Source organism: Ornithorhynchus anatinus, chromosome 3, assembly GCF_004115215.2.
Source record: "Ornithorhynchus anatinus isolate Pmale09 chromosome 3, mOrnAna1.pri.v4, whole genome shotgun sequence".
Classification (NCBI taxonomy): Eukaryota; Metazoa; Chordata; class Mammalia; order Monotremata; family Ornithorhynchidae; genus Ornithorhynchus; species Ornithorhynchus anatinus.
The window spans coordinates 119,765,414-119,781,096 of NC_041730.1; the positions used below are offsets into that span (position 1 = coordinate 119,765,414).

Genomic DNA, 15,683 nt, shown 5'->3' on the forward strand with positions numbered 1-15,683 from the left:
GTGCCCAACCTCTTGGCTTCCCAAGAGGCTTTTCAAAATTCAATAAATAACATCTGTAGGCGATGTTGGGTGCAGACCTAGCAGAGTGCGTCATAACACTGAGCTGGCAGAACAAAGAAACCATGACGACTGCCAGGTTTCCATAGCAACCGCTGCGAGGCTCGGAGAGTATAATAGCACATCAATCACTGTCCAAAAGAACTTCATTATCAGCAAGAAAAAACCTTTAGGATCTGTTTAGTGTGCAATTGTGGGTTAACTCACCTCAAAGCCTTGCTCTCTAGCAAAAGTGGCAGCTTCCTGAAATAAAAAAAAGAACAGTTAATTATAAAGTGCTAGATAATGAAGAAATAACCCATTTTGAAGCTCATTCAGGCAGTCTTCTTTTTACACAATTATCTCAATATACCCATATAGTTCAATTTTGATTCTTGCACTAAAAGGGCTCCTTTTTCTCCCTGGCAAAAAAGCAGCATAATGTCAACACACTTCACAAGTTCAAATGAGGAGGATGCAGTTCGTGTTTTCACTCCAGCTGGCAGAGTGAGTTTGGGTGATCTGACCTTAACGAGTAAAGACAACCGTTTCAAACCCAAGCACCCAACTGATGGCTAAATTTAATTTTCAAAATACCTTCTTGGTTAGTCATGTAACCTCAGGTGAACAAAAGTTAAAAACCTACCCACCATGCACCTTCCCCCCCACCCCCCAAATCAAGATTTCCTAGGTAATAAAATTGTATTACTTATACCATTTTGCCTTTTACTACAGAATAAATCTTATGGTTCTTAATTCAGGACCAATAGAAAATGGTAGCATTTTACATTTCAATCTGGTTCCCTCTTTAACGTGAAAAAATACTGCAGCAGACAACTGTCAAGAGTCCTTACATCTTAACTTGCATTCCTTCAAATTATCTCTGCCAAGAGATATTAATAGAAGGTTGGGATTTGAGCCTGACTAGTGAGCCGATCCAACTCAACTAAAACAACTGCTATACCCAACCATGTAAGGGAGTAAATACAGTCAAGTGCCTCTCAGCACAACTCTGGGTACTCTCTACATTTTGGGTGCTGCGCTTTGCCAAATAAATTACTATCAAATGGAATTTTTTTCATGATTTTGAGACTATGGAAAACGTAAAATGTACATTGAAGGTGATGAGCTGAAAAGCCCAACTTCTCCAGCTGCTTACTAAAGAAAAATGAGACTAACCAAGTTGGCTTTAGCTGATGAGGACAAAAAACAACAACAACTGAATCACAGCCCAGACAATTGGGTTGCGGGCAAGGTTAGCCACTTTGACAATTTACTTACAATAGAATTCCTTCTTGTACATCACACAGCCAATGACATTTGTTGGCTGGGTTGTCAAGGAGGAGTGTAAGGTTCAAGAGATATCAATGCAGTGTTTTCGCAGACTGGCATGTGATTAGCCAAGCTCATTGTCATGAAAAAGACGCCCTGAAAGGCCTCCACTGGAACTCTATCCCAAGCAGGGAACACTTTGTTGGGACCGAAATTCAGTACTAAAAGGAGAATTTTGGAAGCCAGGTGCTTAATGAAATTAAAATCTCATATTGTTATCATTTTCCTATTTAAAATGGTGGTTTCAGTCACACAAATGAGGAAGAAATTAGGATGTTCTATATCATATGGTATTACTGTCCTAAGAGAGCAAGGCATTTGCCTCCAGGTTAAACCATTAAGTCACTGTTTGGCAGGGACACAACATCTCGATACAGTTTTACATCTGCAAGGTCAATGTATTCCAAGAAACAGCATTCATATTTTCCTTTGAGGAAGAGAGACATTTAAGAAAGTCAAGCTGATTTTCGAGAGCTGCACACACCCTCACAAAACTCGGGAGGTTTGAAGCCTTGTTCTGTCACCGGAATGGCTGCGCACTTGTTCTGTGGCTTTAAAAGATCTTATCTTCAGATTTCCTCCCTCCCTGCCCCCTCCCACCTTCTTTTTATCTTGGTCTGGCGCCCACATCACTCCATTAGAGATGGTAACTGGCTCATGTCACTGGTAGACTTTCCCACAGCTGACCTCTGATCTCAAGGTGTTCGAAGGCTTAATGGAGCAACAACATTTATTTTTCCCTCTCAGTAAAGCCATCAGACACAAACACACACACACACAAACACACACACACACACACACACGTGCAATTTGCCTTACTAAGAATTTCAGGCAGAACAATAATCTTTAAAATTATCATAGTGCAGAGAACAATAAAACCTAAATCCCAGATTTAGAGTGTGTTACTTGGGCTTAAGCTTTGGATGGAAATGGGAGGCAGGTTCCAAACACCAGGGGCTATTCCAAGTGAATCAGGCAGACAAAAATGAAGAGTGCATGCTGCAGTGTCTCCGCACAGTGAGCGAGAAAGAAAAGGAAACAAGCAGTGCCCATCTGTGCTGCCCTGGGGGCACCTCACACTGAGTTTCACATATCTAATAAAGTAGTCAGGTTAAAAATCTAACCTCGGAGTGGCTCGGATGGGAAGAATGGCTACGGCTAGGACCGGGATCTACCGTGTTGCCTAACATGGGTGATTATCCGTGTGATAATCATTATATTTACAAGCTTTCCATTTTAAAGCTGACATCAGGCATCACAGAGGAGGAGAGATTAAGGAAATAAACAACCTACACAGAGGCTTTACTGCTCCCCTGAGAGTGCCGCACTTTCATTCATGCGTGGCCTGCGATGGCAGCCAACCCAAAGAATTTCGGAGGAGATTGGATTTCACGTTCATACTCCTTTCCACTTTGATACCTTTCACTCTGATCGTGATTCTCGGGGTCTGTCACCGGTTTCAGAACTCCCCGCGTGTTGCCTCGGGTTGAACAGTTTCACTTTGTTAACAATTAATTTGTTTCCCCATGTCCCTTTCACCATACACAAATCACTCTCTCAACCCAGACATGACCACTGGAAATAAAATGGCCAATTCCGGAGAAGGAAATGGCAGTCCGGCCTCTGACCCACGGCACAGTGGATAGACTACGGGCCTGGGAGTCAGAAGGTCATGGTTTCTAATCCCAGCTCTGCCACTTATCTGTTGTGTGACCTTGGGCAAGTCACTTCACTTCTCTGGGCCTCAGATGCCTCATCTGATTGAGACTGTGAGCCCCACGTGGGACAGGAACTATGCCCACACTGATTTGTTTGTATTCACTCCAGCGCTTAGTACGGTGCCTGTCATAGTAAGTGCTTATCAAATACCATTCTCATTATTATTATTATTACCATTGCTAGTGCAGTGGGATGAAGGCCAAACGGCACAGAATCTGGAGTCCCGGGAGAAGTGGGGGCTTCCTGCCAGTGCCATCATGTGACGCTTCCCCCCAACACTTCCCCCGCAGCCCCTTCCACCACACCTCCAAAACCAGGGCACCCACAATGCTTGCTGAAGCACCTCACCGATGCCATATCATTTTTCACTACATACCACGGTATGTTTGCTGTCCCAAAATGGCATCGGTGTATCGACACCTCAAACTCATTAGCAGAATATCCAACACGGGAACAAAAAGAAAGCTTATAAACTTGTGAAAATGTATAGGTAAAAACTGTGCACGTTTTTCTGTACAAAAGTATCATTTGCTGTAACTAGCATACCGTTACTCAAAAGTACACACCCTCTCTGTTGGCACAGCATGAACATTTACACAGGAAAGGGGAGATTAAACTCAAGAGATAGCTATACATAAAAGACAAATCCCTTTAGCATTAACTCTAGCTGAAAACTATGCTTTTTCAAACATTTCATTTGTTTTCTGCACAGTGCTTATTTCAAAAGTAGTGCTTCCTCAATCTAGATGAAACTTGAGTGTCAAAGTTTGCATTGAATATTATTTGCCCAAACCTATTTTTACAATTTCAAAATGAAAGAATGCCTGTCATGAAATCTGAGCCTGGACATGCTTTGCATATCAAGGAAAATGTTTAATTGATCAGTAACTATATCTTCTCATACACCAGTAAAGTGTTATATCATCACTGGCATTTATTGAGGGTTGAGATGGGTCCATGGAGTCGCTACGGGTCAGCAACGACTCGACAGCATAAGACGAGACTATATGCAGAGCACTGTACTAAATGCTTGGGAGAGTACAATGCAACAGACTGGGTAGACATGTTTCCTGCCCACCACGAGCTTACAGTTTGGAGGACTGTTATGCTGGAAGGTCCATTTTTGTTTATCTTGGGAAAATAATGTATGGGTTTCTAGGTAAAAGGAGAGCAGCACGGCCTGGTGCAAAGATCCTGGTCCCAACTCTTCCACTGGTCTGCTGTGTGACCTTGGCCAAGTCACTTAACTTCTCCTTGCCTCAGGTTCCTCATCTCAGGAACATTTTATCTCCGTTCTCTCTCAATCTAACAATCATATTTATTGAGAGCTTACTGTGTGCAGGGCACCATACCAAGCACTTGGAAAGCATAGTGCATTATGACAGACACCTTCGCAGACCACAATGAGCACTTGGCCCTCTTGGACTATGAGACATATGTAGGACAGGGGCAGTGATCATCATTTTCTCTCTACCCTCGGGCTGAGCCCAAAGCTTGGCAAAGAAGGAGTGCTAAATATATACAAATTTTATAATCAGCAAGAATAAAACTGTATTTTTGACTAATAAAATGAAACTAGAAATGACCAATTCTATAAAAACTTAGCACTGCCATAATAGCCAATTCTAGATTTTCAAAACAAACTACAGGGCTTTATATGGAAAGAAGAAAGTACCCTAAGCAAATAATTAATGAGATTAATGTTGCAAATAAAGTACATACTTTCATCATACTAGGAAATGAATTAAGGGTGCAGCAGTAATCCTGATGAGGGAAAAATGAGATTACAGAATGTGGGTTATTTTTTTTTTTTGCTATATAATATTCTATTTCTCAATTTGGGTTACCTTGCCATGGCAAAAATTGGCAACATTTGGAATTTCAAAGGAATTTCAGTAATGTAACAATGAAACATGCATAATCTATCATCAAAGCACACAAATGGGATGATGCCTAGAATATTTTCACAGGAGATTTAACAAGTAGCATAGTTTCAAACTGCAGAGTTCATAGGCAATGGAATGGGCAAACCTGTTCTGTCTGTCAATGGATATTTGCTAACTGAATTCCAGGTTTAGGGAAGGATGGAGATGTCTTGAAATAAGAGGTTCCTGGGAATTCAACAGTTCACCATTGGTCTCTAGCTTCAGGGCTTATGTAGACCAGCATGGGGACAAAGACTTCTTCAGGGAAAAGATGCTAGATTGACCCCTTCTCCTGGAGGCATACATACAACTCGACTGGAATTTAATATTGATGGTATTTATTAAGCACTTACTATATCCATTCATTCAATGGTATTTATTGAGCGCTCACAGTGTGCATAGTACTTGGAAAGTACAATTCAGCAACAAATAGAGACAATTCCTGCCCACAACGGGTCACAGTCTAAAAGCAGCGTGGCCTAGTGGAAAGAGCACAGGCCTGGGATTCGGAGGACATGAGGTCCAATTTCTGCTCCATCGCTTATCTGCTGTGTTACCTTGGGCAAGTCAGTTAACTTCTCTGGGCCTCAGTTTCTTCATCTGTAATACTAATAATGTTGGTATTTAAGCGCTTACTATGTGCAGAGCACTGTTCTAAGCACTGGGGTAGATACAGGGTAATCAGGTTGTCCCACGGAAGGCTCACAGTTAATCCCCATTTTACAGATGAGGTAACTGAGGCACAGAGAAGTTAAGTGACTCGCCCACAGTCACACAGCTGACAAGTGGCAGAGTTGGGAGTCGAACTCATGACCTCTGACTCCGAAGCCCAGGTTCTTTCCACTGAGCCACAATGGGGGTTAAAATTCTACTCCCTTCTTCCTAAACTGTGAGCCCAATGTGGGACAGGGCAGTGTCCAACCTGATACCATTCTCTGACTTCCAGACCCATGCTCTTTCTAGTAGATCACACTACTTCCCATATTTAACTCTGATTTCAGAACAGGGGGCATTTAAAATGATCAATAAATATTTGATCTAAGTAAGTGACTAATCTTAACTCTTTGTGCTATGGAATAGAGTTATTAATCTCAACAGAAGATTTATTAATGCATAAAGGCTCATATTTCGAGCTGAGCTCATTTCCTGCATTAATTTCGGTTTTAACCTGCAATATTGTTTCCTACCTTAAAATAGTGGCTTAACAGGAGAGTGGCTAGTGCCAGAATTGTAATTATGAGTCAGTATGTACAACTGACTCGAAATCAATGTGATAACCATTTCTACAACAGCTTTAGTAGTCCCATATGTCTGAGTCATTCTGGAAACTTTTGATGGCTAAAGAGCTACCTATTGTTATTTCTCTGAATTCCACACATCATAATATAAAGACACAATACTCCTCTTCATGCTAACACTGTTGTTACATGCTGAATTTCCTATTCTACTATGCTAAATTACTGGTTCATTTTCATTTATCCAAATACAAATAGAAGAATATCATAAATTTTGCACAACAGGATTCTTGGGAGAGGCAAAAGCAAATCAAGCAAGACTAAAGCAAATCTGTAAGTATGAAATATTAATCATAATAATGTTGGTATTTGTTAAGCACATACTATGTGCCGCACACTGTTCTAAGCACTGAAATGAAATGAGCTCCGCAAGTTCTTTTTCATCTGCCCCCCACCCTCCCCACCATTGCGTTAAGGCCTGCTGAGGTTTGCAACATAGATTTTTCAAGATTTAGAGCCTATCTCCTGATTTTTATCAAGATCTACCTCCTGTGTGATGGATGCCAAATAGAATTATCAAACAATCATTCAGTCGCTGAAAACGAGGGTGGATCTAAAACCGATTAACTTATAAATTAAGTGTTTCTCTAGGAAGCAAGTTCACCTTAAGCATGTTCTGTGGATGCAACTGGATAGGAAGAAGAGGGGAGAATAAGCAAGTCAAAAGAGAAACTGGTTCTCCTGAAAATGTATTGACAAAATTTGAACCAAAATATTACCTGCTCTAAAAAAAGGAAAAACAAAAAAACAAAACAAGACAAAGAAAAAATAACCCCACCCAAAACATTTCCTGAATGCAGCCAGGATAAGTGTAGACATTTTGACTAGAGGTCCCGGGGTCCCTTAACAGAGAAGAAAGAAGCTCCTACCAAAAGATATTTTCTATAGCCCTAATAATAATAATGATATTATGGTATTTGTTAAGCGCTTACTGTATGCAAAGCACTGTTCTAAGCACTGGGGTAGATACAAGGTAATCAGGTTGTCCCCACATGGGGTTCAGTCTTAATCCCCATTTTACAGCTGAGGTACCTGAGGCGCAGAGAAAAATGATTTGCCAAAGGCCACACAGCAGATAAGTGTGGAGCCGGAATTAGAACCCATGTCCTCTGACTCCAAAGCCCGAGCTCTTGCCACTACGCCATGCTGCTTCTGCTTCTCTGCACCCTTACCCCTTTAGATGGTAAGCACGTCTGGCAGGGACGTTATAACTCGGGTGTGTTTTACTCCCCCAAGTGTTTAGTACAGTGCTCTGCACACAGTGAGGGCTCGATAACTTCAATCGATTGTTGTGTATAATAATAATAATAATGATGTTGGTATTTGCTAAGCGCTTACTATGTGCAGAGCACTGTTCTAAGCGCTGGGGTAGATACAGGGTAATCAGGTGGTCCCACGTGGGGCTCACAGCCTTCATCCCCATTTTTTACAAATGAGGTAACTGAGGCACAGAGAAGTTAAGTGACTCACCCACGGTCACACAGCTGCCAAGTGGCAGAGCTGGGATATAAGGCTATGTCAACTCGTGGAGGACAACAGGAGCGTGGGCTCAAAATCTTTAAGTCCCAGAAGATCATTGACTATGTAACTAAAGTACATGAATCATCTTCCAGAGAAGTCCAGTGATACATAGCAGGAAATGTTTTAGTCTCTGGATGACTGTCTTAAAAGCTTTCTATTCTCCCCAGGATATATCCCTACAACTGCCACCTCAGCACTTTTTCCCACCTAAGCTCTTAGGTTTTCACAGCCTGCATTTATGCTTACGGTTTATATACTCAATTAATTCCTCCCATCTGTAATTTATTTTAGTTTCTGTTTCCCTGGCTGGACTGTAAACTCCTTGAGGTTCATCTAATCAAATTCTATTGTATTTCCCTAAGTGTTTAGTACAGTGTCTTGCATATATTAGGTACTCTACAAATACCATGGACTGATCGGTCATGCTAAGACAGCCCTTGCTTCAGGTGCTTTGCTTGTGCTTTTGACCTTTTTATTTCAATGAGTTGTAGAACAAGCCAAAGAATTACATTCATTATAACAAACTGACTACATCTAAAGGAACAGAGGATCAAATGATGCTAACAATCTACGGGGATTAGATGCCTGAGAAACCTGAACTGCACTGTTGACCTGAGTTTCACCATGGCTGCAGGGTGGAGCTGGACGGATACAAATTCTTCTTCACTTCAGGCTGCTACATGGAATCTTCTGAATTCTGTGAACCCAGTGTTAGTCTAGATTATGAAACAAACAGGGTTCGTTATCATTCCCAGTTTCCATTTACTACTTCTCTATCTAGGTTTATGCTTGAACAAAATCTACCCGTAAAGAAGGGCATCCCATCCCCACCTCCCTGAAACACTCATACCTGACAAAATGATTGGCTAAATTGTCCTGCACCTTGTATCAATCAATCAATCGATCAATCACATTTATTAACTGCTTACTATATGCAGAGCACCTGACTAAGCATTGTACTAAGCACGTGGGAAAGTACAATATCACATGAGAAGCATTGTCAGCTAGTGGAAAGAGCACAGGCCTAGGAGTTTGAGGACTTGGATTCTCATCCTGGCTCTGCCACATGTCTGGTGTGCAACATGATCTCTCTGATCTCTGATCTCCCTTCCTCCTCTCTCACCCCGCTCCAGTCTATTCTTCACTCCGCTGCCCGGCTCATCTTCCTGCAGAAACGATCTGGGCATGTAACTCCCCTTCTTAAACACCTCCAGTGGTTGCCTATCAACCTCTGCTCCAAACAAAAACTCTTCACTCTAGGCTTCAAGGCTCTCCATCACCTTGCCCCTTCCTACCTCTCCTCCCTTCTCTCTTTCTACCGCCCACCCCGCACGCTTTGCTCCTCTGCCGCCCACCTCCTCACCATCCCTCGGTCTCGCCTATCCCGCCGTCGACCCCCGGGCCACGTACTCCCGCGGTCCTGGAACGCCCTCCCTCCTCACCTCCGCCAAACTGATTCTCTTCCCCTCTTCAAAACCCTACTTAAAACTCACCTCCTCCAAGAGGCCTTCCCAGACTGAGCTCCCCTTCTCCCTCTACTCCCTCTACCGCCACCCCCCCCACCTCTCCGCAGCTTAACCCTCTTTTCCCCCCAATTCCCTCTGCTCCTCCCCCTCTCCCTTCCCCTCCCCTCAGCACTGTACTCACCTGCTCAACTGTATATATTTTCATTGCGCTATTTATTTTGTTAATGAAATGTACATCGCCTCGATTCTATTTAGTCGCCATTGTTTTTACGAGATGTTCTTCCCCTCAACTCTATTTATTGCCATCGTTCTTGTCTGTCCGTCTCCCCCGATTAGACTGTAGGCCCGTGAAACGGCAGGGACTGTCTCTATCTGTTGCCGACTTGATCATTCCAAGCACATAGTACAGTGTTCTGCACATAGTAAGCGCTCAATAAATACTATTGAATGAATGAATGAACCTTAAGCAAGTCACTTGACTTCTCTGTGCCTCAGCTACCTCATCTGTAAAGTGGGGATTAAATCCTACTCCTCCTACTTAGATTTGAGCCCCATATGGGACAGCGACTGCGTCTACCCCAGGGTTTACAACAGGGCTTGGTACACAATAAGTGCTTAACAAGTTCCATAATTATTAATAACAGAGTTAACAGATACAATCCCTGCACACAAACAGCTTACAGCCGGCAGGGGGAAGGAAGACAGACATTTTAGTAGATTAAGGATAGGGGAAATAGCAGCAAATCAAAATATTTACATAAGTATTGTGGGATCTGGATGAGTATCTACGTACTCAAGGGTTATGCAACCATTTTTACAGTCGATGTAGGGTGGAGGTTGGATGGAGGAAATAAAGAGCTTACTTAGTCCGGGAAGGCCCCCTGGAGGAGATGCTCAAAAAATACTACTGACTGACTAAAGTTACGCTATGTTATTTCTATAGTCGGTGGGGCGAGTGGTGGACTGTTGGATATGAAGAAGGAGGGATTTCCAGGCCCCAAGGAGATTGCGGAAAAACAGTTGATGGCGGGACACCCACTGTCAAGGGCAGCCATGCCCACAGCTTTTCTTCAGGGAACTGGGTAATGGCAATGTCATCTATTAAAGGAATAGTCAACAGTCATGTACTGTTCTAAAATGGTCTTAAAATGGTCTGAAAAAAGCAGAGCATATGAAAAAGAAAATGAATAAATGCTAATGTTTGTTTTGCTAAAAAAAGTCAATAAGGTACATTGATTGAAAGCAGGATATCATTAGATCTTCCTCATTCTAGAGATTAAGAACTCGAGGTGGTCTTCTCATTGAACAGGGCTGAGGACTCAAAGTGCACTTGAAACTCAGAATTTCACCTGTTCTTTAACCTAAGAGCAAGACCTACCTGAGTCAGTAATGACTTCTTGCCACAATTTGGTTGTCACACGTGTCTAAAGCTTCCTAGTTGGAGTGCTCACTCATGATAGAGGACCAATCATCATCTGAGTACCAACAACACACTAATCACTGCATGTAACATAGCACAGACCGTGATTTATGGGTATAAACAAACTTAAAATACAAAGGACACGCAACCAAGAGGAACAAAAGACAGCATCTTCATGAGAAGGTCATTAGTTACAGGGTGAAAAATTATTTCCATGAGCTCCAAGGAATGACAGTGGCTGCTAGAGTGGCCCTAAAGTAGGAAACCTAATGTAGTCAAAGTATAAAAGAAGATCTTAGTTGGCTAAGCATTACATTTTTGATGCTTTGACTCCCTGTCATTCTAGGTTCCCCCTGATGTTCAAGGTTGCTGGATTTATTCATTTCTTTTTTCACTTATTCATCTCTAAAACTGAATTTTAGATGAAGCACCAAGGCAGAGTCTTTCTAAGAAACTGAAAACTCATGTGCTCACATTTCCTCTTGCCTTCCAGACTTCTCTACATGGATGTCCTCCTGTCACCTTAGGCTTAACATGTCTGAAGGTGAACTCCTTATCTTCCCGCCCAAAGCCTGTCTTCCCCTGACTCGCCCAACACTGTGGATGGCACCAACATCCTTCCTATCTCACAAGCCCATAACCTTGGCATTATCTTTGCCTCCTCTCTCTCATTCAACCCATATTTTCACTAAATCCTGTCGGTCCCACCTTCACAACATCGCTAAAATCTGCCCTTTCCTCTCCATCCGAACTGCTACCATGTTAATATAATCACTTATCCTAACCCACCTGGATTACTACATCAGTCTCCTTGCTGACCTCGTAGCCTCCTGCCTCTCCCCAATCCAGTCCATACTTCACTCTGCTGCCTGGATCATTTTTCTATAAAAACGTTCTGGACATGTCACCCCACTCCTCATACAACTCCAGTGATTGCCCATCCACCTCCACATCAAACACAAACTCCTCACCATTGGGTTTAAAGCACTCCACCACCTTGCCCCCTCCTCCCTCACCTTGCTATTCTCCTTCTACAACCCAACCTGGCACACTTCATTTCTCCAGTGCTAAACCTTCTCACTGTGCCTTAGTCTCGCCTGTGTCACCACCAACCCTAGCCCATGTCCTGATTCTGACCTGGAATTTCCTCCCTCCTCAAATCCAAAAGACGATTATTCTCTCCTGCTTCAAAGCCTTATTGAAGGCACATCTCCCATAAGAGGCCTTCTCAGATTAGGCCACTCCCCTCCTTTTCTCCCACTCCCTTCTGTGTCGCCCTGGTTTGCTCCCTTTGTTCTTCCCCCCGCCCAGGCCCACAGCACTTATGGACACAACTCTAATTTATTTGTTTGTCTCCCCCCTCTAGATTGTAAATTCCCTGTGGGCAAGGAATGTGTTTATTGTTGTAATGTACTTTCCTTAGCACTTAGTACAGTGCTCTGCACACAGTAAGCATTCAATAAATATGATTGAATGAATGAATGTGCTCTCTTCTATACCATAAAGTTTCCAGAGGACAGTTTTAGTAACAATCTGCAAAGATGAAATAAAGTAGAAAACAAATAAGCCGAAACATGAAAATTCAACATGTTACCAACAGTTCAATCACAAAAAGTTCCTATTTTACTTTGTAAACATCCAATTTAATCAGCATTTTAACCATCAGTGATGCACTGTTCTGAACTTTCTGGAGTCTAATGGTATAAAAATATTGTATTGAGAATTTATAACAGAACTAATTATAACAATAACTACAATATTTGTTAAATGCTTACTATGTGCCAAGCATTGTACGTACAAAGCCCTGGTGTGGAGACAAGTTAATCGGGTTGGACACAATCCCTGCCCTATATGGGGCTCACATTCAAAATAGAAGAGAGAACAGGTACTGAATTTCCACTTTCCAGATGGGGAAACTAAGGCATAGGGAAGGCAAGTGACATGGTCAAGGTCACACATAGGCTAGTGGCACAGCTGGAATCAGAACCCAGGACCACACTCCTTCTTCTAGACTGTAAGCTCGTTATGGGCAGGGAACATTCTGTTGCATTGAACTTTCCCACATGCAGTGCTCTCTCCAGAGTAAGTGCTCAATAAATACTATTGATTGATTCAATTCCATTAGGCTATATTATTTCCATAGAAATAAATGAAAAGACATGTTCGAGTGAATCTCATCACACCTCACACTGCCCACTAGTGTTCATGACATTAAAGATTACACACACAAGTACAAACTCTAAACCATGTTATTTTTTTCCCTTCATCACCGGTAACATTAACCGAGCATTTACCGGGCAAAGTACTCTATCAGGCACTGGGAGATGTATAAGGAAAATATTAGAGTCTCTACCTTCCTGAATGTACGCTATGATGGAGGAGATAATCAAAGAGAAAACAAACACTGGGGCTAGAAAGAAATGGACACAGATTCATTCATTCATTCAATAGTATTTATTCAGCGCTTACTATGTGCAGAGCACTGGACTAAGCGTTTGGAATGTACAATTCAGCAAGAGATAGAGACAATCCCTGCCCAATGACGGGCTCACAGTCTAATCGATTCAAAAACAATCTTCACAAAGAAATGAATATCATATTCCAAGGTAACACAACTCCATGGCGAATAGCTGGGCCGGAGGAAGAGCGCAGGGTCTGAGGAAAAGGCCACGATCAGTTCGGGCAAAGCAGTCCTCCTGTGTCATGCCACCCCTGCACAAAGCTAGGGTCCTGATTCCCTCACTGCCTCTCCATTCCTGGCATAGCAAGCAGCTTGGAGCCAGACGCTGGATTGACCTTTCTCAGAAGCGGGCATGACGTCTTAAATGTTGCCACCCATGTGGGGCAGGGACTCTATTGGAAGTGACTTTTTTGTATGAACGCCAATGTTTAATATAGTGCTTGGCACGGCTTGAGAAATACTGCAATTATTATTCTTAATGGTAAGATCCATACCAACCACTCTGGCTTACTAGGGAGCGCAAGATAGCAAACCATGAACTTTTCATTGGCGAGTGTAGTAACAAACCACAAACTTGCTTCCAAAGTGGGAGAAAGGCATGTGACCGTTGATTTCGAGTCGCTGCCAATCAGGGTTACATGAAGTGGATGTTCCGTGGAAGGCAAAGACTTTCTATTTGACTGCTAATTATAAGGGCCACCGAATGCCCAACCATTGTGAATTTAATTCGAGGACCTATTTGTTAGACACGTCTAAGTAAAAAAAATTCTCATTTGCTCTTGCTTAGGTTGTCTACATTATAAAAATAAAATATGGAGGAGCAGTGAGATGTAGTGGGCACAGCCCGGGCCTGGGAGTCAGAGGACCTGAGTTCTAATCCCAGCTCTGTCATGTGCCCGCTGTGTGATCTTGGGCAGGACACTTAACTTCTCTGTGCCTCAGTATCCTCATCTGTAAAATGGAGCTTCAATACTTGTTCTTTCTCTTAGGACTGTGAGCCCCACGTGGGGCAGGGACTGAGTCATTTATACATCCCAGCACTTAGTAGAATGCTTGGCACATAAAATACAACAATGACTAATTTAGAGGGAAAAACTCCTTTCTAGAAAATGAAATTCATGTCTTTCTCCCTAACACTTATATTAGAAACAAACTCTGCCAAGAAAAATTGTAAACTACAGACAATGGAAAATGTGCATCACTGACATCAGAAGAAAAAAAAACACACCCTATGTTTAATAAATTGCCTGCTTCAATCAGCTATTGGATTCTATTAACATTAAATCTTCACTCAATAAGAACTTTTGGTCTTACCCATATCTATCAATCACTAAGTATATTTACATTTCAGAATAAATACCAAATATTGTAGAAATTGTTTTATGGTTAAAGTGAAAGGAAAGAATGGGGCATCAGATGAGGGGGCAGACAGGTAATGTGGAATTTTGGAAAAAAAACTTGCATTTGCCATTATAAATTTCAACTACACTAAATAGCTTTGTAGTTCAATTAAAAACACTATATTTCTGTGATGAACATTCTGTACTTGGAATTTGGAATTTCTACTATGGCAAAAGTTTTAACAGCCATAGAGTTGAGTACTTGGGAAGTGCAGAATCAAGAAGTGATAGGTTCTTGCTCACATGGAGTAGACACTTTAAAGGGGAAGACAAACATAAAAATATTTACAACTAGAATGTCAAAATAAATACTTGAGAAGCAGCTTGGCCTAATGGAAAAAGCACTGGCCTGGGAGTCATTCATTCGTTCAATCGCATTTATTGAGTGCTTACTGTGTGCAGAGCACCGTCCTAAGCGCTTGGAAAGTACAATTCAGTAATAAAGAGAGACAATCCCTGCCTACACAGGGCTTACAGTCCCTTTATTTCAGTTTCCTCAGCTGTAAAAGGGGGATTCACTACCTGTTCTCCCTCCTACTTAAGACTGTGAGCCCCATGGAGGACGAGGTTTGTGTCCAGTCTTAATTCAGTGCTTGGCACATAGTAAGCAATTAACAAACACCATAACAATCATTATTGACTATATATATAAATGCTGAATGTGGGTATAAATATGTTCATAAGGGCTCATGGGTTAGCTTATTGGTTTTAAAGTAAACATTATGTTGGACAAGGCCCATGTCCAAATTTATTACTTGTGCCTATTCCAGCACTTAAGCACATTGCTTGGCTCACAGTAAGTGCTTAATAAAGCCATAATTAAGATGCTGACCATTAATTAATTCATCATCCCCCACAGCATCATCCCAGGCCCACAGCAATTGTGTACAGATATGTAATTTATTTATATTATGTCTGTCTCCCCCTCTAGACTGTGAGTTCATTTTGGGCCGGGAATGAGCCTGTTTATTGTTATATTGGACTCTCCCAAGTGCTTAGTAGAGTGTTCTGCACACAATACGATTGAATGAATGAATGAATTAGGGAAGGCAGTTGGAGGAGGTGGGATTTTAGGTGGGAGCTGAGAGTGAGGAGAGATGTGATCTGT

At 42.1% G+C, this 15,683-nt stretch overlaps 1 protein-coding gene across 2 annotated transcripts in view; it reads right to left on the bottom strand.

Annotated features, from left to right (window-relative positions):
* Nucleotides 1-15,683, bottom strand: part of ADK (adenosine kinase) — a 505,307-nt gene that overhangs the window by 99,565 nt on the left and 390,059 nt on the right. For both annotated transcript variants that reach the window (XM_029060396.1, XM_029060395.2), the window contains exon 8: nucleotides 265-300. In XM_029060396.1, coding sequence (XP_028916229.1) covers nucleotides 265-300 — 36 coding nt within the window. The remainder of the gene's footprint in view (nucleotides 1-264; nucleotides 301-15,683) is intronic.